This window comes from Ptiloglossa arizonensis, chromosome 3 (genome assembly GCF_051014685.1).
Source record: "Ptiloglossa arizonensis isolate GNS036 chromosome 3, iyPtiAriz1_principal, whole genome shotgun sequence".
Lineage (NCBI taxonomy): Eukaryota > Metazoa > Arthropoda > Insecta > Hymenoptera > Colletidae > Ptiloglossa > Ptiloglossa arizonensis.
The window spans coordinates 18,606,561-18,632,520 of NC_135050.1; the positions used below are offsets into that span (position 1 = coordinate 18,606,561).

Here is a 25,960-nt window from a genome sequence, read left to right on the forward strand (position 1 = left end):
TCGCTTTTTCCGTGGAAGTAGTGGGGGACGTTACGGCTTCGTGATTATGTATTTTTTAAATACCGTGGATTTTTCACTTATCTCGGTGCATAATTAGCCATTTGTGCAACACTCTCTCTGCTGGATTCCTGACTTTCTACCCGATAAGGATAAATGGGTTACAGAAACGCCAGGTTGAAACGCAGATGTGGAAGTAGGTATCGGGAAAAGTAAATGCGCTCCGGCATGTGTTCTAACGCAAACCCACGGTGTTGGAGAGACCGCTTCAAGTTCCGAGGGCAAAAACGACGCGCGTGAAATTCTGCCACATTTCAGGGAATCCTCGAATGGAAAATGTTCGATGAAAAATTGGGACGTTTCGTCGCGAAGACGTTCGACGAAAATATACGATCAAGACCGTCCCACGGTTCGAGCTGACCACCATCGGAACGGATCCGTGAATTTTAATAAAAATTTACCCGACGAAGAGACGCGAATTGTGTTACGATAACATTACCCAACGCTCTCATTTTTCTTTTATTCGTATTCTTCCCACGGTTGCTTCGGAAAAACGGTGTAGCGCGATCAAGGTTTCCTCGGTAACTAATTTTTCTCGGCTACTCGACGTTCGATAAATCCGACCACGGCGCAAGGATTTGTAAAAGTTACGTTTCAATGGACACTTTTTGCGATCGAAATCGCTCCACGAGCACGGTTACGTAAATTCGAAGAAAAAAACGCAATTGTTATCGGTAACACCTTTTGTGCGAACGCGTGCCGATAATCGATAATCGTGTTCGCGCTCGGAATAGAACGAAACGCGTAGTGCCTCGGCCTCGTTGAACGCATTCCGTGCGTAAACACGTTACAAATGTGGAAAAGGAACGAGGTATAACGTATTCACGAGTGGTAGCGCGTTCTAGAAAGAACGATCGGTCCAGGAAGAAAATGCGAGTCGTGCTGGGTCAGACGTTTTAGTCAGCCTTCGTAAAGCCGGTGACCACATTCTACTTACCAACTTGGTATCAACGAAAGATCTTTCTTTCTCCTCGGGGCACATCTACCGCGCGCAACGTCCAAACAGTGCGGCTACCCGTGTAAAAACTTCAAAAGCAGCTGCTCGATCGTTTCACCGACGTTTCGAAGATGGTAATCTCGACGAGAGAAAATTTCAACTTTCTTATCGATCGATTGCACACTTATCGTTTTTCATCTTCGCGGATACGAGGCTCTCCGAAAACGAACAAATCGAGAGCGTTTCAACGTAGATCCAACCAACTCCGGTTGTATAACCTCGCAGCGCAACGTAACCTTTCCCGCGCGAAATTACGAACCCGGTTTCGTCTTTGCATAACGCCAAAGATGCACCGACACAGGGGAGATCGATCTCGCCCGTTGAACGACGTCCGCGAAGGATCGCGGACGCACGGTATCGTTGCCCGTAATCGTGATTCGCGTGTTTCTCGGGCCTCGTTCCGCGAAAATAAACCGCGAATCACGAACCAACCGGCCGTCCATTTTTACCGGGCTGACAGACGGAAGGAAAAACACGGATGGGAGAAAGGGAACGAGCTCTCCCGTCGAGAATCAACGGCCTAGACACACGCGCGCGAATCTGCGAACGCGAATCGAAAAATATGATTTACGTACGCGGCGCGAATAAAACGTTTTATGGTAATCGGGTAGACACATTTAACGATAAAATCGGTCTACGCCCACGAGACGTGTGATTCCGGACGGGAAAATTACAGTAATATCTCCGGCGGTGCGATTTTCTTTTTTTTCTCTTCGACAAAACGAAACTCAACGAACGACAGCGATCGCGCGTGAAATTACGTCGAATATTTACCGCGCCGAACGAGAATTTCGCGCGTCGTTAATAGCGTTTAATCTCGCCCGCGGTGTTAATTGCCCGCTTTCTCGTCGAGGATAATTGACAGGACCTCGAACATCGATCGCGAGCCAAGATTCGAAATTTATCCGCCGGTGGTAACAATGATAAATAAACGCACGATCGACCTGGATATCGTTCGTGACGTCGTTGCCTGGGATAAAAGTGCCGCGAGAAGCGGCGTAAATATACACCTGTCGCGTAAACCTGGTTTCTTTTCCTTTAGGTGTGTACACGAGCGTTTCGAGACTCTCGAGAGGGAAATCATCGGGAGGACGTGTGTAGGTGCGAGATACAGGAGGAGGGGGGAGGCTGATTTTTCAATGACTTTTATAGACACGAGGAAAGGCCACCGATCTCGCGCGGAACCAGTTTCGTCACGCGTAAGCGCGTAAACGTAAGCGCGTATTCCGCGTATCCTGTTGATCCGGGCCGGGGAGAAACGTGCTCGCGGGAAGGGGTTGGGGTTTTAGCAGACACCGGAGAAAGTCGAAAAATTTGTTCAACGATAAGTAGAAAACGAGAGGACGGAGATAAGACAGTCGTAGGTGGAGCCGGTAATTTCATGGAAGGTTTGCCAACGAAAGTAAGTATATTTCTCCTTTCTGCGCGGATCGCTCGACGAAGCGTGAACCTCACGGAGAATTAAAGGGAGCAGCGCGATCTTGGATCGTTAGTGGGGCGATTTTAACGACAGGATCGGCCGTGAAATTCGAGGAAAGCGCGCGCATTTCCGGCGTGCCGTCAGCCTGGATCAGCCTTTCACTCGTATCCGTTGCAACGAGTCGTTAATTCAAGTGGGTATTCTCGTATGTAAATTCCAAAAGAGACTCTCGTTCGCTCTCCTCGCAATTTCTTTTCTTCCCATCTCTTCTCTTCCATCCGAAAGGAAATTTTTACACCGTTTTCGTTTCGACTTGCACCGTTTGTCCCAGTTTGTCGCACTCGTATCGATCCTGGTGCGTTCCTTGGGTCTTTTTCCAGCCATCTCGTAATACATCGTTTCTCTATGATCGAAGCTGTTACGATACATGCAACGATCTTGTATTTCTGTAGTACTCTCATTGTACTATAAAGTTACAGGAGTAAAGTATACGAGTTTCATACCTTTTGGAGATTTTTGTACAACCGAGTAATGAAAATTTGAAATCATCCGCAAACGCTACTAAAAGGTACGTCCATTTCCGCTTGCGAATAAGAATACCCCCCTGAGCACTCGGCGATAGCCTCGTTCGCGACGTGTATTTATGACAAGAACGTTGACCATTTAAACGCGTGTACCGTTCCGCGTAGGACGTCCCATTAACGGGACGATACGTCGTAAATGCAGGAACGGAATGTTTTCAAAGAGACAGCCCGATAAATTCTTCAAGGTGTATTCAACGGAAGAAAAAAAGAAAAGAAAGAAACAGTATCCTCTGTAATTCGTGGTAAAGCGGAGAAGAAAGTGACTCTTCGTCCCAGAATGAATTGAATGTGAATCCAAGTGTATACTTAAGTGCCAACTTGTACCGTTGGTGTACAATTACCAACCATCCGCCCAAACGTACAATAAACTGCAATTGGGCCAACGGATACAAGCAGAAAACGATCCCTAAAATAAAAACGAAAAAACATTCGAGAACAATGGCTCTAAATTATTTTTCCAAAGCTAGACGTAGATTCGACAAATATTTTACGGAAGAGAATCGACCGTCGAATCTTCGATTCGTCGAATAGATTCGGTGATCCGACTCGTCGACGAACCGTTCCTTTCCGAGTGTAATATCCGTGAACGATAACGAGGTTAAAAATTTTGCAACCCGAGCATTAGAATAGACGAAACAAAGTTGAAGATAATACGAGCTCGATTGCACCGCGATACACTTATCCGACTGGTCAAAGAGATAGGCATTACGGCGTGAAAAACAAAAGTGGAGTAACGAGTGATAAATGGGACGCACTCGCTGTTTAAAAACTGAAGCACTTTAAACGAAGCTGCAGAACTGGATCATTTGTTAAGCGGATCGATCGATGTTAAAAATCACGTCGGGCGTATAAATCACGCAAATGATCGGTTCTGTGCGAACGAAGAGAAATTGTTGAGCAGAAACGGAGTTATAAATATCGTCGAAATCTACGCGCCGCGATTTCGTAGGCGCGTGCACCGGACACGCGGTCACCGATCTAAACGTAATCCGGTGACTGGAAAGCTTCCGTTCGAGTGGACCGTTATTACATTCATTAGCGCAATCGAAGCGGTGTTTATGCGGCATCGTTACCCGGGAACCACGATGCAACACTCGGTGCACCTTCCCTTCACCTTCTGGCAGCGACGCTCTCCCGGTGTTTGCACAATACCTCGCTTTTACACAAGCGAGAAACGCTCGAGCGTTCCGTAAGATGAGACGAGGACAAGGACAAGGCCAAGTTCATTCGCGGATCATCGCACTTTCTATCTCGTGCCCCGTTCTGTAACACACAGCATCATCGTTCCCGCGAGTACACTCGTGCACGGTATCGGTACGAAGATGCACGTGCACTTTTTGCGCATTTCATCGTTGCACGTGCTCTTTTCTCTTCTTTTTTTTCAATTCTCGAGGAACAAGAGATTCGTAGAGGGGACACGATCCTGGAAGATATTGGTCATTAGTTAATATTAGTAATATTGATTCTTTTCTTTCGAACACTTCCAGGAGATCGAGGACGTTTCGACTCGATTCGATCGCTCGAATATGCAATTATTCTCGAGGGAACGACTTTCTCGGGCTCCTCGGATGTTGAAGCGTTGGTGCATTTACTTATTATTAGCTCTACGCATTTCCCTTGAGTACGTGCACAATCTTAGTATATACTGATTATCGTGTTAGCATTTAATGTACCGTAGTTGACCTCTTAAAGTACACTTATGAGCCGTGGTTCAGCTTCCAAGATATTTCAATATGCCGTAATTGAACTCTCGAGGTGTTCAAATGTGCCGTAGTTGAACTCTCAATTGCACCGTGGTTGTACTTTCAAGGTATTCTAACGCGTCGTAGTTTAACTTCCAAGATATTACGTGTCTCGATTTAACTCTCGAGGTATTTTAATCCTGTTTCGTTAAACTCGTCCCGATCGAGTTCAAGTTCCCTGTTATTATCCGGGTGTGAACGCACATCGAAGTACGAATACGTTGAGACCAATGAAAATTGGGACGGTCTCCTCGTGGCGTAACATCTACAAGATCGAACGAAACGTTCTCTGAGAAGGTTACAAAGGTAGCAAAGGTAACCTTTCGTTCGAGGAAATCGTCCCGCGACAGTGCCATAAGTCTACTCGCTGCGTGTGGGCCTACAATACAAGTGCCATTAAGTGTGGTACGGTTGTACTCTTTCCCAGGGAAGTTGGCTGATATTTTCCAGCCGTACCCAAGTCCTTGAAAATATAAATACATTCCGAATACTCCGACGATTGTCTCGAAAACAACGTTCTCATCGATGCAACGTAAACCCTGTTACGTAACCACGATATACGCTTAAATCGATCGTGACGCAACACTGTAATTATCTATACAAAATCGTACAAAATCTACGTTACACAAATATGTACGACTTGGACGATCGGCTCGAGGGTGCAATGGTTCAGCGGTATCGACGATCGCTATTATTTTCGTAAGTAGCCTTTTTCCTCGATCTTGGAACGTAAAGGTTCTCCATCGATCGACGAACACCAGTAGCGAGCGCAAAATAATTTTCACGATTTCTATTTTAATCGTTCTCGCAGTCCTTCTGCGCACCTTCCTAATCACTTTGACATTTCGTTGAATCGGTCGTCGACAACGAGGACGCGACGCCACGATCAAGGCGCAACATTAAACGCGACTCGAGTCGATACCATCCAGTTACGATTGTACTTTTATTTGAACTTTACCTTTTGTTTGAACTTTCGAGAAACGAACGAATCCCGAGCGTAATCTCGCGACTCCCACGGCGCAAATAACTTTAACGACGTGTCTGCAGAACGAATCCGTGCGCGCTTCGTTAGCCCGAAACTTCGTCAATTATCGTTTCGGTTCGTCGCTCGCCTGTTACGCGTCCCGTGAAAACGCTTCCACACGACCAGTGTTTCTTTCGTTGTCGTTCGTTCGCGGAACGCACGAAAATACACCCGGTTGCGTCACAAGGTAAATAATAATTTAACCGTCTAATTGCTCGGGAAATAATTTTCGCGATCGTTATCCGCCCGGAATAAAACTAAGGCCGTAATAACGTCACGCAACGAGTTCGGATTCCGGTGGCTCTCACTTCCTCGTACACTCGTGACTTCGTAAACATATTCGTCGAGCAGTTGTTTACGCGCTACCGCGACACGCGAGATTATCGCATCGGGTGAAAATATTTGCGAATAAATCGCAATTATCCACGATGTGTGTATACGCACGATCGATATCGCGTAACGGACTGTTGTTATCGTACGATCGATCGTCCGAATTTAAAATAACGGGAGTTCAACATTGTAGCAAGAATTATTATTCGTCCTTGAGCACAACGAGCGCGGTTTTCGGTACGCTTTCCACTTTCCACAAAGACTTAATCATCCTCGAGGGACGTTGAAAGCGTTTAAATATTTTTTCATCGCAACACGTAGGAAAATCAAGCTACACATTTTTACACGCATTGCAAAGATTTATCACGTTTTACTAATGAACCGTTGAGTGTGCCAATAAACGAAAACGGGTAGCCGTCGGTTATCGACGAGATGTTAGGCTGTTGTTCTTGATATTTCAAGAAGGTACTTACATTCTATTCGTTAATTTATACACGGGTTTTACAAATATCGAAACTGCATCGGAAGCTTGATTTCATCTGGAAATCACGTTACCCGAATCGTGCTGTCGCACGGGAAAATTAAATTTCCCCCGGAATGCGAAAAATTATTATAAGTAAACTTTACATTTCGATCTACCGTCGTATATCTCCAACGAAATAACGATGAAGCAAAACACTCGAATCGCAATCGAAAGTAAGAAAAATCGGTTTCACGAAGACATCTTACCATCGTTTTTGTCAAAACTGTTCTATTATATAATACTTTTAACTCCACTGTCGCCAATGAACGCTAGCTACGGTCCGTGATCGGTGTTCGCCGCCAACTTTCAAGATTCTCGCAGCGAATAATGGTCGAGCGTATTTCTATGGTACTCCGGCGAATAGTTTCACGAAGTTTTCCCAATTGTCCGCGTAGACAGTTCCGAAGACAGATTCGTTCCAGGAGACATTTAGGTCCTAAGTAATCGTTCTCCACGCATCGACATTCTCGCGTCGGTTCGGGTATCGATCGAAAGTTCAATCGCGTACGAATGAAAGGACAAACTTCGACTCGTGACACGAGTAACGACGAAGGCCTGACATTTAGCGGTCCCGTTTCCATCGTCCCGGTTCGGGACACGGTCTCTGTTCGTTACCTCGAAGGATACTTCTCAGCCGTTGGGCGTGCGAAACCGATCGATCGATCGCTCCGAATAGGAACAAAGAGCAAATTGAGTCGCGAGTTTCGAGTACGTACGTGACTACGTGCGTGGAAGGTGGATAATCGACGACGTTGAACGAGAGTTTCGGCGGAGTGCCGCTCCCAAAACATCGGGGACGATGATTGCTCGATGAAAAAAGGCACTGGTGCGAGTGAATGGCGCAAATTGACTCGAGGCGACTTCGAGGGCCGACGAAAAGACATCTACACGAAAGACGTCGAGCTTTCGCCGTGCGAGAACTCCGACGTACACCGAACGCACCGTAAACATAACGACGCGTTGCATTCTACGCGGCGCGCGTCATTATGCGCGACATTGGACCGACGTACGAAGAACGAGGGATTAAAGAAAGCGCGGCAGCCGCACCTTCTCGATCGATCTCACGAGAATCGGTTCCTCGGGTCCCGAGACCGCACGAAATCGGAGCACAATGGCGAGCTTTCGTTTTTAAAGACACCTCGTCGCGAGACGAAACATTTTCCCTTGGCTTCGGTTTTAAGAGCCCCGGGTTTTTATCTGTCCGTTAACCCACTCTTGCGCAACACTCGCAACGTGACGCGGATGGTCCGATAAACGCTTCGATACGTGAATTACGAGACGAAATTTTCAGCGACGTACTCACAGCCCCGACGAGGAAATAATTCGGTCAATGTTCCCTTCTTCGCGATGACTTGCGATTACTTCGATAAGGTACCTTCCTTTTTTTCGAAACGGTAGCAGCTCGAGCACTTCTCGAGCTTCGGGACTTCTTTGCGATCGATTTGCACGCTTCGAGGTCGAGTGGATTTAAAAGATTCTTAGAGAACTTTAGCCGGTGAGGGAAGGGTGCGATAACGACGAGCACGTTGTTTCGGAGAGCTTTGAGACGTCTGGGTGTAAATCAACCTCTTGTTCCGATCTTCTATCCTCTACCGGAAAACAGTAAAAAGAGACACGGAACAAATTCTCGGTATCGAGAGTAACGAACTTGTAACCTTCCCGAACGACCCCTCTAGATGTAATTTACCCTTCCGTTGCGAGGTTTTCTTACCCTCTAGCGAGAAAATTGAGAGAGCCGTGGAACAGAGCCACGGAAACACTCGGTGTCAAGAGCAGCGAACCGTGTCCGATCGTGGTCGCTGTCCTCGAGGAAAAGTAATACAAAGCGAGTCGGTGACTGGAACGCGACCATCGTTTACTCTCTCGTACGAACCGAGTCCCAGATGCTGGTGGAGCTCGTACCTCGTCGTAGACGAGACGCGGTTCCGTTTTCCCCGCTGTTGTCCACGTTCTCTTGCGCGACGCGTGTCTTCGCGACGTCCGTTGTCCGTTCTCCAGGTTCGAAGAAATTGCTCCCATTGAACACGCTCGCGATTGTTCGCGAGCGCGTTCGACCACCACCGTTGTTGCTTCATCGTACTGTCATCGTAAAGAGCATCCGCGTGACGATTTCCATTCGTAGGTGGACTCTCTAGTCTTGGCCCAGGACGGTTCGATCGGGTTACGTAAATCCTCGTTTTCCCGTTGCCGGAGGGGTAGGAGGTTACGTAAAACTATGAAAATTGCACAACCGAAACGCGACACGATCGGACGACCGGATGATGACACATCGACCGGAGATCTGTCGTTGGAAGGAAAAGAGCAAAAATACGGTGAAAGTGGTGGACGCGACGCTGGACGAGTCGTTCGACCGTTTCTAACCGCGAGCTGTTAAATACAGGCCTGGAAGAGCGACGGCTGGACGTCCCGACGCGACGTTTCCTCGACGCCTTCCTCTCGATTCTTTTTCTCCGTTTCTTTCTTTTTCTTTTCCTCCCTTTTCTACCTAACTCGACATTCCCAGAGTCCGTCGGAATCCGATTCGAAAGATCATTGTCTACGCGAATTATTCACGCTTTCTACTTTTACCCTTCGTGGATGTCTTCGCATATTCGCTCGTATTAGTTGTGCATCGCCGTTTGCGATACGGTGCGGCTCGAACGGTAATCTTACCTTTTGATGCACACGGTGTTCCAGAAATGCCAGTCCCGAAATAGATTTTACTCACCTTGACTGTGGGAACGGATCGTACGATCCCGGAGATACGTTTCTCCGTGTCGCGCTTTTTGTCTGCGGTTTCAGCGTTTCAAGAACGGCTGGGCAAGGTTAGGGACACGAGTGCTTGACATCGTTCTTTCCATGCCAATAAACGGTAGGAGTACTCGCTGCCACGAAATAAATTGGAAAGCAAAAGGGGGAGGACGGATCGATCGCTCGAGATCGAAACTTTGCTGCATTTTTCCTATATTTCATTGCAACCGTTAACGAACGTTTCAACATCTTGAACAAGTTTCCTGGAAATGTTTCTCAGAAGTACGAACTGTTTTCTTCCCAGGAACACACTCTCGAAGTACATATACTACCAAAACACCCCGTGGAACAGACATTTTATCGAATAGTCGTTAAGTCGAAATAAATTGGAAAAGAAAACGAAGATCGAATCTCCGGTGTACCTTTCGCAAATTCTATTTCTACCGTAAACGTTCGAATACCCTGAAAAGGTTTCTCGAAACGTTCGATCGAATTTTTCTTCTTCCAACGAACGCGTTCTCGAAGTTCGCTTATCTCTGGAACACCTTTGGTACACGAGTTACAACGATGCACAACCTTTCGATTCGATGAGGCGGGTACTGGTGATTCGGTGTTTTATTACATCTCGGGCGTACCGTGTCTGACACGTTCATCCGCGTACGGTGTACTTTCCGTTGGAAAATGATCGCATTGTTAACCGGCCTCGAGCCGCCGTGCCGGCACGATACTAAATCAAGGAAGTAAATCGGCGAACACGGGGCACCGGCTACTGTGCGCGGCGTGCATCGCGGGGCGGATATAAAAGTTTCCGCGTTCGACCGCGGCAGAAATCGAGAGATTTACCGAATCCCTGCCAGCAATAAATTGTAATCTGCATCCCTTTCTTGCTAACGCGGTTAGGTAACCGGGATAGTTTACGAAATTGCTGCTAGAATAGGAAGCAAAAACGTTCGCGTTCTGCTCGCGATCTTATCCACCGGATTCTTTCTTTATAGACAGAAGCTTATTGTAGCGCGGTGCATTGTATTGCTAAAATATCGTTGCGACACGATTCTTCTCGAGTCGTTCTGTTCCGCCGACTGTGGAATCCGCGATCGGTAAGAAAATGGTCCAGCGACTCTCGCGCTCTCTCGATGCTTTCAGGGAAGTATTCCAGACTGGAAGATATATGGACGAAATTTTTAACCGGACGAAAGATCCCAGTTGCGAACCAAAGAACGCTTTTATCTCTTAATAAGAAATTTTTACCCGGACGAAAGTTTCGAACAATGGACCAACGTTTTATCTCTCGCTAAGAAATCCCGATGCGGATGAAAGATTGGTACAACGAACGAAAGACGAACAATCTCGTCTATAAAAATGAACAATTTTAATCGTGGAATATTTCACGTCCAACGAATCGTTTTTCGATCGAACGCCTAAATCTGTACACCGCCATTTATACGTATCGTCATTTATACCTTATTGTACTTAATAATCGTAAAGATGTAGAAAAATGTACCGTCACGAGGTTATTAATTTGTACCATGATTGTAGCTCGATGTAGTAGAGTCGATGGAAAAGTATGAACAGTTTCTCGTATCTGGAATGTACTTTGTAACTTTCAGACGCCTAGGCGTTATACTTTTTCTCGGATTAAATTCTTAGTATCATCCGAGAAACTGGCCACGAAAGGAGAATACCCCTTTAAGGAAAGCCGCGCGAAATAGGGTAATTATTGAATATTGCGTTTCCACTTGGCCGCGGTCTGCGTTTCTCGCGATCCGGAACCGTTCGATTACCTTACGCGGCTTCAAAATCAGCGAAATCGAGCGGTTCGTCGACGAAGGTATTGGAATCGCCCGTTTCGACCGTATCAAAGAGCCAATCGTCCGCGGGAGAAATTTCTTTAACGATCCAACGGTCGACCTGTAATTTTTCGCGGAAACGTTGCAAAACGCATCGCCTCGCGCGATCATTTGCATACGACTCGGAGAAATGTCAGCGATTTCGAGGAAATCGGCGACGGCTCGTGGAAACGTACCACGCGATATAAAATTTCTAGAATACTTGTACGTCCACGGAGATTGTATTTTCCAACCGTTTTCGTCTTCTCGATTCGTGAGTTACGGTTCGTTCGATCGCGACGTTTCTCCGTCCTGTTAATACACAGGACGTTGCGTGACGTTAACGAGCGTGTAAATAACTCTTCCTGGTAGAATCGAAAGAAGTCGAGGATGTAGATTCGTTTACACGGTTTTCGAAAATCGTAATAACGTTTTCGAAAGAATGTATTCGAATCTAAATATCAATATTAACAGCTTTATCGTACCGTTTTCATCTTCGATGCAACTCGTTCTCTTGATGCAATGCCGAGATCAAATACTTTCGGTGAAACTAATCTAAAAGATTAATAACGGGAAAACATTGCCAAATCTCAAACTCTGCGAAATAAATCAAAATGTGTCCTCGACTTATTTTCAACGAAAACGTAAATTCGATTCGATGTTTTATATTATTCAAATTACGCACGTTAAGTAATCTCGAAAATATCGTATCGAACGTTTCCTTCGAGTATTCGAATTTTTCGTCAAGCGCCACTTGCTTAGCAATAATGTACCAAAGTACGGTCGAAACGAGTCGCGGCACTCTCGCTCTCGCGGGCTCGAAACGCTCGTAACGAAAGTCGAGTTACGCTTTGGAAACGTGTAAAAGCTTCTCGAGCGTGTGTACGCTGTTCGAAAGCTCTCTAAGTACGGTTGTCTAGCAAAAAGTTCGCATACCGAGCGAGCGGCATAATTCATCCGAGGAGAATTTTTACGTCACGATGTACGTTCGGTGCAGGGTCGTAAATAATGCACGCCTATGCCAGTCGCGGACGAGGCCGACCGCCTGGCGTGCGACCGGATAGAATGCTGAATTACAATACTATAACCCTTTATGTATAGTGTCCATAGTTGTACAGGGTAGTTAAATATTGAAAAGCAATTCTTGCATCGGCTCGTTCCTTCGTCGCATCCAACTCCCACACCGATACGGGGGTACAAAAATCAACATAATTGAAAATGCAATAGTACGGACGGAATATACAGGGTGGTCCGACAGAAACGGAACATCTTATCGTCTTTTAACAATTACATCGAAAAATTTCGAAAGACATGTCGAACGATCGGTACAACTGACCGAGGCTCGAGTCTGTTAATATTTTTTCAAATAAAATGATGCACTTTTTATACACTATTTGAAATTTCTCAAGGATAAATTCCACGACCCAGTGTGCATAAATTTTATTGCCAAGTGTATTATTCGTTGATCAAATTTACATAAATCTCGATACGAATACTCTCCAGTGTGGACTCGAAAAATTGTTTTCGTAAAGTTCAGTAGTGCAGTTTCATAAAATACAAAGAAAAATAATAATAATAATAAATATATTCCAAGGTGTCTATGATTCCAGTTCCATGGCAAACGAATCGTATCGTTGGATAAAACATCGATAATCTCGAATAAATTTCTTCGTGCTTAATTACTCGAGGTTCGCGATGCTCGATTTTTCGAAAAATTTCGCTATCTCGAGTACTTTCGCGTACTTCCTCCGACGATCGTTTTCCAACTATTCGAAGAAGTTTCGATCAATATTAAATACGATCGTTGAAACTACACGGTCGTCGAATATGGCGAGGCGAGTGCGCGAAGTTTCAGAAATTCAACGGGAGAACGTTAGCGCGGATCGACATTCTCGTTTAGCGATCGCAGCGCAGTTCCAAGCGCGTTTCTGATTCAGAATGCTACGCAATCCGAAATTCCAGCGTGACTGATTTTTTTCGCGCACACGCGCGCACACGCGCGCGCACGCGTGAGAGAAAGAGAGAGAAGGAGCACGCGATTTTTCACGTGACAAAAACCGGTTTTGCGAAACGCCGCGAGTCGCGGACAGTTCGCGCGCGGAAAATTGATCGGCATTTGCACGTTTATTTGCACCGGTGACCACGGAAATCGTTTTTTTTTTCTTTTTTACGAGGCACGCGACTTCCACGGAGGCCCTTGAGTAACGGGACGCGATTTGCAACTGCAAGAGGGTAGACGCAGCTTCCAAGTGGTTACGAGACGGGTCACAAAAATATTTTTTCGTTTTTCATTTTCATGGAACTTTACAATTTGCACAGAAGACACATTTGGTAAATTTATGGAGGAGTATTTTGCGTCCGTGATACCTGACGAGGAAGCATTCTTTATAGTACTTATAACGTACGTTCTTGGGGAAAATTTTCCTTTGAATGTTTTCCGCGTAGTTTTCCGAGTAAATTTGTTGCATATAAAAAGAAGAATTAGAATGTCCACCGAAAGAAGAATGACAATTATCTCAAATATGCCTAAGATTACAAATTTTAATCGAAGTTAGCGTAGTCAAAAAAGTACACGCAAGAAAGTTTATCGTTTCATTTATATTTTATTACAGTATAATTGCGAAACAACTGTTCAGGTATTACACAAAACTGGACAAATATTTCAATAATTTGCAAACATATAAATCAAGTAACATAAATGTACTCTTGTATCCGAAAATTGAAGCGAGTAACTGTAGTTAGTTGCTTGCGTGATTTTCTAATCTTTTTTCGTATTTGCCACGTAGATGTTGAATTTCTTCTGTTACGGATTTCAATTTTAAGATCTTTACGCGTTTCATCGTTAATGGTGCTTCGAGTAGAGTTACGGGTACAACGAATCGCAATTATAAATAGACTAAGAAATAGTTCAACAGTTTGAAATTTTGTTCGCAGACGGCGTATGCGATTTTATCAAACGATTGTCTACGTATACCGTGAAAGTACACGAAACTACGAATAAAGTAAAATTCAAGTTTTACGATAATTTACGTTCATTTGCATCAGCAGCGCTGTCATTGAGCCAGTGAATTTTTAATCAATTCCTAGTATCGGTGCTGGATTTTTTACTCGACAATTTTGCACACTTTCGAGCGTAACGCGAATAGTTTTTCGATCGGAAAGCAATCTATGCGTTCAACGATAACTGCGGAATACAGATGATAAACGCAACCTCGATTTTTTTGTTTCGGATGACTTGTTTATTTAATACCAGCTCCACCAGTATAGACCGAGTGGTGCACGATTGGCTACAACTTTCACTTAAACGAAAAGTTTTTCGTAAAATTTAATGGACGTACAGTTCCGATAACGGATAAATATTGAACAGAGTTGCACGCTCGTTCTCGACAAAAATTTCCAAACGTTACCCCCCGATCGTTTCTTTTCGAATTCTGTCGCTCGGTTAATCACTCGTGGACGGATAACGATTAATCTTAAATATTATTTCACGAAGACGCTGCAACCGCGATGAAATCGAAATGAAATCGGACCGGAGTCGAAACACCAGCTACGGAAAAATGTAAGAAAGTAGATTGCGATACGGACCAGTTCCATAATTGGCTTTTTAACCGGCGGCCAACGATTCCGAGGCATCGACGCGTAGTGAAAACCGCTCGCAGAAATAACTCGAACATCGCGGTAATTAAGGGGAAAATACTGCGCGTGGAAATATATAGAGTGCGAGCGCGACGATCGAATTACTTTGTTCGCGCGGCGAGTTCCATCGTCCAGCACATTTATGATCGCGGCTGACCATCGTGATAATTAACACGCCAACCGCTGTTTACGGTACCGTTAACTATCTCCGTGGAAGAAGTTTAACTATCTTCGTTTTCCAGCGCGACGAGCTTCTCTTTTTTTTTTTAATTTTTCTATCAGCACAAGCGCGATACGAAAATTCGTCGCGCAACAGTGGTGTCGAATATCTCGCGACAACCGCGTAAAATAAAGCAACGATGGCCGCTACCTTGATCCAAGGATTCGCGCGAACCCGAGCAATTTCTCCGAGCCGGTGAATCGCATTCTTTCGCATACTTTCGTAGCAAAACGAGCGAGCGTGTCCGAGATAAGCAGGCGTTTTTAGATCCGCGAACGTGCTACGCGACTCCATAGCCACGGTTAAGAGTTTTAACCGTGGCCATTTTTCCTTTTAAATCGCTAGGTAAACACGGATCGTGAAGTTTTACGCCGGGCATGAGAAATGGGCGAAAACATTTGAAACTTTTTGCTCGTTCTCTACTTTCTTCGAATACGCGTTTCAACACGTTGAAGCGGTTGCCATCGAGGCAATCGATCTTACATTGTATGCGTTACGTTTCCATCGTACGTGCAACGTTCGGTGAACTGTGGTGGGTTGCGTAATTTATGGTCATCGAGTTCTCGAATACTAGATCATGCGTTTTCACTGGGTAAATAACGCAGTATGTCTTCTGTCTACGTTTAATTGCCCAATTTCGCTACACTGTAGTTTATAGTCGTTCCGGCGTAACGTTTCTTGCATTTTCTTTTACCGTGGTGTCAAGAAGAAGTATAAACACGTTTCTTATGCACGGGTTTCTTCTTCGCGTTGTGTCATGTGTCGGTGATTACAGAATTTCTGTACACCTCGTGTCCATTACGTCGCAAGGACGGTATTATTTAACGGTTATTTTCTCATTTCCGTTCGATAACTCATCCGATACCATCGATTACCTTACTTTTGTTCGAAACGATCGTTGTTAATAATATATCATTGCACCGTCGAATAAAACAACTCGTCCGGATACTAGTTTCGCGAACCAATTACGTTAGTTTCGCGAACCAATTCCAAAAGAAGTTTCGAAATAATCGACAAATTGTACAAAATTATTTCTAACGGCAATTCGATTCCGCGAAAGTACCACGAGAGGGGGTGTTTCTTCGAACAAAAAATATTCTAATGGAATTCAAAGAAATATTGACTGCTCTTTCTCGAATAATAATACATATTACACGTATCGTAAAGAGTGTTCAAACCCTGAAAGAAAGTACATACTATTTACAATTGGTCGAAGAATTTTCCCAAACTGATCTAATTGAGCACTGAACATTTTTTCCGTAGTTAAAAATAGAAAAGGTATTTGGGTGACCTGCTTCTGTGAATGTAAACCATACATGTACGACAAGTTGTTCACTATGTAGCTCTAGTTGTGCTACAAAGTGTTTCGTCGGCTCAACTGGTTTTTCTTCTTTCCAGATGTAGGCACCGATCAGACGATTGCATCTTCCTTCTGGACTCCGACTATCAAGACAGGCAACATTTTCACCGACGATGCAAACTTCTTCCCTTCGAGTCACGGGCTGGTACAGACTCATCCGAGCGCCGGCGTGTTCCGTAGCGGTTTCGGTGGTATCGATAACCTCGGTAGCAGAGGTGTGACCGTCAGACCACCGAGATTGAGACCCCTGGATTACAGCGAACGCGCTACTGCCGAACTGCGCCGAAATCCCTCGCTTTCCTCGCCCGACGAGTGCGCTAGAGCTTGTCGCGAGAACGAACCGCCCAGGATATGCTACTATCACTTCACCCTTGAATATTACACCGTGCTAGGGGCGTGAGTATCTCCTGTTTCTAATTATAAACGCGACACTTAGGTCCGACAGCTTCGATAACCTTGTGTACTCTTCGAAACCTTTTCGTCCCCTTGGAGTCCTCGTAATCGACAGCTCGGTCTTCTCGTTGTACTGTAAAGTTAAAAACGCGAGTTTAGTAGATATACTACTTGACCTTGAATATTACACCGTACTGAGGGTGCGAGTATCCCCTGTTTGTAATTATCAATGCGATATCTAGCTCCAATAACCGTTCAACCTTGCGCGTTTCTCGGTTCTTTTTCATCCCCTAGAAGTTCCTTTTCGTACGATCGAGTAGATACCGAACCGAGACGGTCGTAAAATAATTGTACATCTAGTAAAATTAACCGAGTTACAAGTTTACCGACTCATCTTCTGCGCGGGGACAAAAAAAGATAAATGTACGGGACTGATCAAAGATCCTAGAAGTTCGAGTCAAGTGGCAAAGTTGCATCCCGTTAATGCGTATCGTAATTTTCCTCGACTCGCAGCGCGTGTCAAATTTGCACCCCGAATGCGACCAACGTCGTCTGGAGCGATTGCCAATGCGTTTTGGCGGACGGTGTGGAACGTGGCATTCTGTCGACGAACCGAATGGTACCCGGGCCGAGTATTCAGGTGTGTCAGGGCGACAAGGTCGTGGTCGACGTGGAGAATCACATCGAGGGCATGGAAGTCACCATTCATTGGCACGGTATATGGCAAAGGGGAACACAATATTACGACGGTGCGCCGTTTGTCACGCAGTGTCCCATTCAAGAGGGTAGCACGTTCAGGTAATTATCCGTAACAACGATCTGGTCGTGTTCGAACGGTCGACGTAAACTAATTGCACGTTCTCTCATCGTTGCGATCCATGTTCCTCTTAAGTCGGAATGATTTACGACGACGTCGTTCGGGTTATTGTAACCTCGACGTTCACCGTGTGTCTGTACACCAGGTATCAATGGATGGCTGAAAACGAAGGTACACATTTCTGGCACGCTCACACCGGATTGCAGAAAATAGACGGTCTTTATGGGAGCATCGTGATACGTCAACCACCGAGCAAGGATCCCAACAGCCACCTTTACGACTACGACCTGACTACTCACGTCATTCTACTCAGCGATTGGTTCCACGAGACTGCGGCCGAACGTTTCCCCGGTCGTCTCGCTGTTAACACCGGACAAGCGCCTGAAAGCGTCTTGATCAACGGAAAAGGACAATTTAGGGTATGAAATACGACAAGGTTTCTTTCCCTTTGCAACGTCATCGTCGGCTCTTCACTCCTCTTTCTTCCACACTCTCTCTCTCTCGCTCTCTCTCTCTGTCTGTTTCTTTACGATCGGAAACTAGGATCTCCCCTGCATTTTAAGTTCCAATTACCTACGATATCTTGGGTTTCAATTTCTCTAGTGAGAAATTATTCTCGAATTGCAACGATCACGAGCAATAAACAATACAAGAGTCCAAGATCGTGTTTCTGGTGCCGTAGGATCCCAACACCGGTTTCATGACGAACACACCCCTGGAGGTCTACACTATAACTCCCGGGCGCCGTTATCGTTTCCGAATGATCAATTCCTTCGGATCGGTTTGTCCATCTCAGATTACATTCGAAGGTCACTCGCTCACCCTGATCGCCACGGACGGTGAGGTGGTGCAACCAGTCAACGTGGACACCATCATCTCGTTCTCTGGTAAATCTTCAATCCCCCCTCGCTCTCGCTCACTATCTCTCTCTCTCTCTCTCTTTCCTTCTCTCTCTTTGGCCAAGCGATTTTTATTGGCCGTTACGCGGCAGGGAAAGCGCGAAATAGCCGGCGTTTTTAATTGTTCGTCGTAAAAGTGAAACGCTAACCCGTGATTTACAGGCGAACGATACGACTTCGTTATAAACGCGGATCAACCGGTCGGTGCATATTGGATTCAAGTTCGTGCACTCGGCGAATGCGGTATCCCGCGCGCGCAACAGTTGGCTATATTGCGTTACGCCCGTGGCCCTTACCAACCGACCACCACCGCTCCGACTTACGATTTCGGTCTTCCACAGGGTGTCGTAAGTATGATTTTCTCCCTTTACGAGCCCAATGTCCGAGAAACGACACGACCGGAGAAAAGATTTGCGAAATTCGGTTATTCCGGGGGGAAAACGTTCGAAATTCCATAACTTTGTCGTTTCAGAAAATCGTTTTTGCGCTGAATCGTTTCAGTGCATTTCGGTCAAATTTATTTATTTCGAACCGCCTGCCGCGAACCGACACGACTGGGGAACGACTGTCATTTTTGAAATTATTTCTCGCGCTTTCGAGTTTCCTCGAAGCGTGAGTGTAACAGTCGCGCGAACATACGATGCATTGCAGAAAAATCAAAGAGTATTCCAAAGAAATGGAATAAATTTTGTCCAGCTTTCGTTCGTATATATAACACGCGCGATTAATACGAGCCAGCTACAGTTAACGCGGCATCCGATCGACGTTCTTCGTTACCTATAGCGAAGAAGGACATCCGGTACAAAAATTTCGTATTCAGGTACTGAATCCCCTGGACGCTATATGCAGTCGTCAACGCGAAGACGCGGTTTGCGTGAACCAGTTGAAGAATGCCCGTCAGGTCGATCAAGGTATTCTCCAGCAGCGACCAGATGTGAAAATATTCTTGCCGTTCCGTTTCCTCTTCTACAGGCCGGAAGAAGTATTCCAGCCGCAAACGTATAATCGATTCTTGGGTAAGAAACCGGTGATTTTAAAAGCTTCGTCACCGTGCTCGGAAACCGTCGTTCGGCTTCGTCTAAGCGCAGTTTCTTTCTCTCGCGTACGGTGCAACGCGTCGTTCGTTCGTTACCAACGAATCGGCTAATTCAACGGGCCCTCGACGTCCCGTGGAAACGTTTGTCACTTCGCGTGTACTTCCAGTGGCACCGACCGGAGATCACGTAATTTCTCTCGTCGATGAAATCTCGTTCACGTTTCCGCCGGCGCCTCCGCTTTCGCAAATCGACGACATCCCCCCTGAGCAGTTCTGTAACGGGGACAACAGACCTGCCGACTGCGGCGCCAACTGCATGTGCACCCACCAGGTTGATATCCCGCACAACGCGGTCGTCGAAGTGGTCCTCGTCGACGAAGGTGCGTATCGTTTCTACGTACAATACTCGATCCTTTCGCATCGATCACCGATGTGGACGCGTACTAGAAGTCTTTGACACGCTCTCTCGAATAATTCTTGAATTTAATTGCACGGAAAAGTACAACGCGTTCGTAGATTTCCCAACTGCACGACACCGTCACGAGCGAATTGGAAATAGGAAAATCGTAGGCGATTGAAAAATTCGAATCACCGTTGGAAAGTCTTGAAATTTAATTATCAGAGTACCAGAGGGACGTGCTTAAGCATTGAATCAATATTGCGGATATTTACTAATGTTTTGTATATTCGGAATAATGGATCGGCAAATTTCGAAATGGTCGAGTAATCGATAACGATTACTGTTCGTAAACCTGACATTTCGAACTGAACGATTGTGTTATTCGTTTCGCGCAGTGCAACAGCCGAATCTGTCGCATCCATTCCACTTGCACGGATACGCCTTCAACGTGATCGGTATCGGTCGCTCACCGGACAAGAACGTGAAAAAGATCAATCTGAAGCACGCGCTGGATCTGGACAAGAGGGGTCTCCTTAATCGTCAATTCAATTTGCCACCTGCCAAGGACACCATCGCCGTACCGAACAACGGCTACGTGATTTTCCGATTCCGTGCCGATAATCCCGGTAAGCCGACACGAGGATCATTCTCCCTTTATCTCGCTGAAACGTTCGCGGAAAGCTTTTGTCGAGAGTCGATTACCGCTTCGAGTTTACGGAAACCAAAGTCCAATGAGCGCCTAAAAATGGTATAATTACTCTCCCTTTACAGGATACTGGTTGTTCCACTGCCACTTCCTCTTCCACATACTCATCGGCATGAACCTGATCCTGCACGTGGGCACGCACGCCGATCTGCCACCGATACCGCCGAATTTCCCCAGATGCGGGGATCATTTACCGCCCATCACGCCACCAACGTTGTCGTTGGACTCGTTTCACTGATCGATCCTGAGATCGGAGCTCAGCGATCGAGGTGGTCCAAAGCATGCACGATATTGTTAGCGTATTCCTGTAAATTAGTCGGTATGCCGTAGCGAATCATTTCGTAATGTTATCTTACACTCGTCGGGGGTCGTTCGTCGAAGAGCGTTCTTTACCACGCGAAACGGACGAGGAGAGATATCGTAGCTGTGGTCCCTACCCCTGCCGTAAAAAGAAAAATGAAAAAAAAAAGAAAAAGAAAAGAAGAAAAAAGAAAACGTGGCGCACGGACAAGCGACGGAGATAGCGAACGAACGGACGCGAGGAGAATTTCGTAAACTCGGTAACGACGTTTTCCGTTTCTCTGGTAAACGTTCGATATTTATTTGTTCGTTCTGGGTGCTACACTCCGCGCGTGCGCGCGCGCGCGCGTGCGCGCGATGAACACCGCCCGCCCTCGTCCTCCCCCAATTCGCTCGGTTTCGCGGCGAATCGTCGATCGCGCGAAACAAATCGGGCCTGGCTTTGGGACGCGCGAACGTTACCAGGCATTCGTAACTCTGTAAATAATGTAGAAATAGTCGTTACGTTCAACGTGACATTAATCGCAAGAGGGGGGTAGTTATTGTTTTCGGGGTTAAAAGTAGCGCTCGGAGAGGAGCTCCGCGAGACCTTTCACCGGGTGAGGCGATCGATCGGGCAGCGATATCGTTAGGGAAACGCTGTTTAAGGAAACTCGATCCGTTCGATCCGCACGATCCGCTTGAAGCGGGACAACGCCGATAAACGGCGCGGAGCCGCTTCGCGGGATCGCATCCAGATTCCTAAAGTGGCCGTAGTTAGGGAGGAAATTCGTGCCCGTAACCGGAGCACGCGCGGCTTTCGTTCTTGTCCTTGTCAGCCTTCTCCAAGTAGATCGATTAGGGTAAACTTAGCCATTGCCTAATACGTTGTAAACTGGTGGTTAACAAAACGGAAAAAAGGTGGGAAAAAAAAAAATACAAAAAATATTCGTAGAGTTTAGCGTCGAGAGATACGATTCGGGGGCGTCGAGGAGATTCCCGTCCCCCTCAACCTAGGCCCCAAAGCCCCCCGCGTTGATGATCGTGTCGCTCGTGAACTCGAGCGACGCGTACACGGCCCACGTGAGACGGTAAGAAGTCTCGTGGCAGTCAACGTGTTACAGTTCGCCTTTACCGTACACGCACGCCGAGCTGCACGTTTCGTTCGTCGGATCGATCCACGGTCCCATTCGCTATTTATTCGCTCGTGTTCGAAATTTTCGAAGCAAGCCGACCGTAGGGGACAACGATTCGGACCGAAACGGGGACGGGGAACCTGTTCGCGAGAATTTCCTCGAAACATCGAGCTACGTTTCATTCGCGACTAATTAAGGTGACACTTTCTACCGTACGTTCGATGTTACACAAACGAAGAAACACATCTCCGTAATTTTCGCGCGTCGAGAATCGATCCTGCGAATCGTGAATCTTCTTCTGTATCGCGTTCACATTTACGTGTTAATATTCTTCCTAAAATTCTCTGGATCACAGTTGCTGTAAATCCAAGGTGACGACACTTCTGCAGGCGCAGCGAGTACAGTACGCGCTCGAGGAAAATGCATTCGGAGGTACGGCGGGTTTCGTCCGTTCAGGGGTCGTCCGAGACGCGGGAAAAGTATTTTTGTATCTGCTCTCGAACGAACACGATCCGCCGCAACTCTTCGTGCAATCTTCTCGCGCGCGTACTGTACACTTTGCACCAGTTTGTGTATCACGTTCCTCGTAGAGGGTGTTCGCGAGCGACGTATCTTGTCCTCTCGAGAGATCGTACACGCGACAAAATCCTACTGATGTGTCTCGTCGAAGAACGTCGCGTTTCTCGAACACCGAGAAACGAATTTGAGCGAATGACATCGGTTCGCGCGTAACAGGTTCGCCACCCCCGTGACCGGAACGTCGAATCGAACGCCCGAACGATACGTTCCACGCGCAAAAACGATATTTGAGAGCGAACGTCGTGACGTCGAACGACGCTCGGTCGCGACGGTGCACGACCGTCGCGCGCAATAGTTGTACGTATATTCATGGTGCCCTCCATTTCTTTTATCACGGATGGAGAATACGTCTTACAGTTACTCGCAACTCACAATTAACGCTTCAGTGCTCGATCTGTACGTGGATCGCGGCGCCGCGCATGCGCGTACCCCCGCGGGTTACGCGCATGCGCCCCGTCGCGATCCACAATTTCATTCTGTAGATAGACTCCGTCTGGTTCGTTTCGCCGAGCTCGCTCGACGTAAACCATTAAAACACGAAATACTCAATCGCGGCGAACGCGACGCGCGCGGTTAGCGGAGACACACGGGCTCAACGTGCGAACGTTCACGCGTGTCGCTTACGAGACCCGTACCGTAATTTATTTACGCGTAACCGTAAGAATTCCGTTTCGAACGACGACCGGGAGCGTTCTCTCCTCGAGATTGTCGACGATGAACCCTTCGATTGTCGTGTCCTTTGGATGTCGAGATTTCGGCGATCGATTTCCACCGATCGTCGAGAATCCGCGCATTGGATTGGCTCGAAGGGTGGGTGACTCCGAGAACGTCGAGGTATAGTTGTAGGCTCGAAAGATGACTCTTGGATCGAGGGGAACATAGTTCTGTGCTTAAGGGGAACGTGGACAGCGTCGAGCGATTTTTGCTCGGTCGTAGGTCTTCTAAGGGCGACCAAGACGTTCAATCCAATACGATTCCTCCCAGAAGTCATCTTCGCAGCTCCGCACAGTAGGTTCTCGCGTGGAAATAGTTGTCCGGGCTAGGAGAACGTGCCTGTCTTTAGTCAGACGTTGGTAAAGTCGATCCGCTATTTATTTGTAAAGGTTTGCTCGCTCAAAAGCGGTGCGATATTTCGCGGTTAACGGTGAAACGACGGAGGTTGATCAATTGTCAACCGTGCATTCAACGTTCGATTCGATCGATGTCCTTTAACCATACCTTCGTTGTCTAACATCGTTGTAAATCTTCTTTCGTTTTCCCTTTAATTTATTCAAGTGTTTCTTTTTTTTGTGTAGAGATGTACAGACACGCTGTTTTAAAATATACGTATCGTTAAAAAAATTCATTGTACGTTCGTCGAAGTTTATCGGAATATGTTGAATCGTTCACACTCTCGGATTCTCGAACGTTTTCATCGTCGGTGCAACGAAAAAAAACATGTTTATATGTATTGCGTTCGTTGTTGGCAATTAGAGTGGCGAACATTTGTATAACTATTTATCTAACGAAACGCTTAACGGGTTTCGACAGTTATTGTGCACATGGAGATGAGTTTTCGTGTTTTTGTACAGGTAGTATTTAAGCGAGTAATTCGCGTATACTCCGTTATCAGATAAAGATGTACATTTAATAATAAATTTGTTTTTAAAAGCTCGACTATCTTTTCCAATTGGAAAGTTACACCGAAACACCGTGTTACGTCCCAAAATCCGATCGAAGTATTCCAACGATCCCAACTATCTTAAATGTTCTACGATTATTCGTTCTAGGGTCTTAATAAAATTATCTAAATTTTGTCTATCCTACCGAGTTAAGAAATTAGTATACGTTCTGTATATTCTCGCAGCTTGGTAAAAAAAGTATACGCATTTCTATCCCATTAGTTTAAAAAATGTACTACATTCTACGTATCTTATGAATCTCGATAAATATTCTAACCTTGACTTAATTTTTTGCATTAGAAAGAGACCATTCGAGAAAAAAACAGTTATTTTCTTCGCCGTAAATATAAACGGTCTGTCGCGTATTTTTTACAGAATCCAAGACATCGATCGCATTTATTGCATATTTATGTAACCATTCGATCTTTGTATAACTCGTAACTTGGCAAACTTTCAAAACATTTCTCTGAATGTTCGTATACGTAAATTGTCCCGAACAGTTTTGTTTTCCATAACGTGACGTTACGTTTTAAATCGCGAGCTTTTGGCACGTCCGTCTCGCGATAAACATTTCGTTTCAGAGTCCAAAAAAGAGCCACTGACCCCACATTCTTGTAAACCGTGGATAACGACCGTACGAGAAAACCGGAATACTGTTATCGTTAACGTTAACGTATTCCTTGTTAAATGAAGTTTCAAAAATAGCGGTGCTCGGCCTCGCTCAATTAAACCGCGTAAAAATGGTACAGTTAACCCGGATATGTGAACTTTTTCGAGCGATTAACGACGCAAGAGTGAAAGGATCAACCACGAGAGTCGATCTTCGTGAATATTGTAAAATTATTTATCAAGGTAACTTCGAGTATGGTGGGGTCGTTGAAAAAGTTATATACGTCTCCGAAGAAAATAAATGCGACGAACAATGAGAAGCTTCCTATATATAAATCCTACATCATTGAACGTACTCGACTACAATAACGCTCAAAGATCTTGTATTTCTCACAGTAGCTTTGTTGCGCAATATTAATTTCCCGATAAGATCAACGATGATTTACAAATTACTGAAACAATACATCTATTCGACGTACGCGAGGAAGAATAGTAGTTCTTGCTGCTCGCGAATCTCAAGTATTATGGAAAAGTATCTCGTAACGTTGTTCGTGTTTTCGATCGAAGTCCGCAATACCGAAAGCTTTGCGTACGTAATTCGTCCTTGACAGAGTATTCAGTATGAGAGGAGACGAACGATATGCGTGTCTCCTTACGTGACAAAACGTATTCATGAATGCTGCATATCCCCAGGGTCGCATACTTTTACTTGTGATTCGATCCCACGAACACGTAGAGATTTAATTGTACAATAACCGACTATTACGTTCTAACCGCTTCGTTTTTGTCGAAGCAGTCGAGTCACGCAAACTGTGTTTCGTTTGGGAGTCCGTTAACCTTTCAATTGGTAAGTCATCTTGACAGATAAATATACGAGAATTATAAACCGACGACAATAAAATTCACCTTCGCGATTACAAGAGATCTCGAGAATTTTCTCCTCGCGTGGAGATTAATTTTCATCTCGAGTATCGTAGAAGATGCGTTCGTTAAAAT

At 45.8% G+C, this 25,960-nt stretch overlaps 1 protein-coding gene across 1 annotated transcript in view; it reads left to right on the top strand.

Moving 5' to 3' along the window:
• The window catches only part of LOC143144004 (uncharacterized), a 62,402-nt gene extending 38,065 nt beyond the window's left edge, over positions 1 to 24,337 (top strand). Inside the window, exons 2-10 of the mRNA XM_076305928.1 lie at positions 16,488 to 16,845; positions 17,356 to 17,640; positions 17,805 to 18,078; positions 18,342 to 18,546; positions 18,721 to 18,905; positions 19,379 to 19,574; positions 19,762 to 19,974; positions 20,390 to 20,620; positions 20,766 to 24,337. Of these exons, the coding sequence (XP_076162043.1) occupies positions 16,488 to 16,845; positions 17,356 to 17,640; positions 17,805 to 18,078; positions 18,342 to 18,546; positions 18,721 to 18,905; positions 19,379 to 19,574; positions 19,762 to 19,974; positions 20,390 to 20,620; positions 20,766 to 20,938 (2,120 nt within the window). The 3' untranslated portion in view covers positions 20,939 to 24,337. The remainder of the gene's footprint in view (positions 1 to 16,487; positions 16,846 to 17,355; positions 17,641 to 17,804; positions 18,079 to 18,341; positions 18,547 to 18,720; positions 18,906 to 19,378; positions 19,575 to 19,761; positions 19,975 to 20,389; positions 20,621 to 20,765) is intronic.
• The last annotated feature ends 1,623 nt before the right edge of the window (positions 24,338 to 25,960 follow it).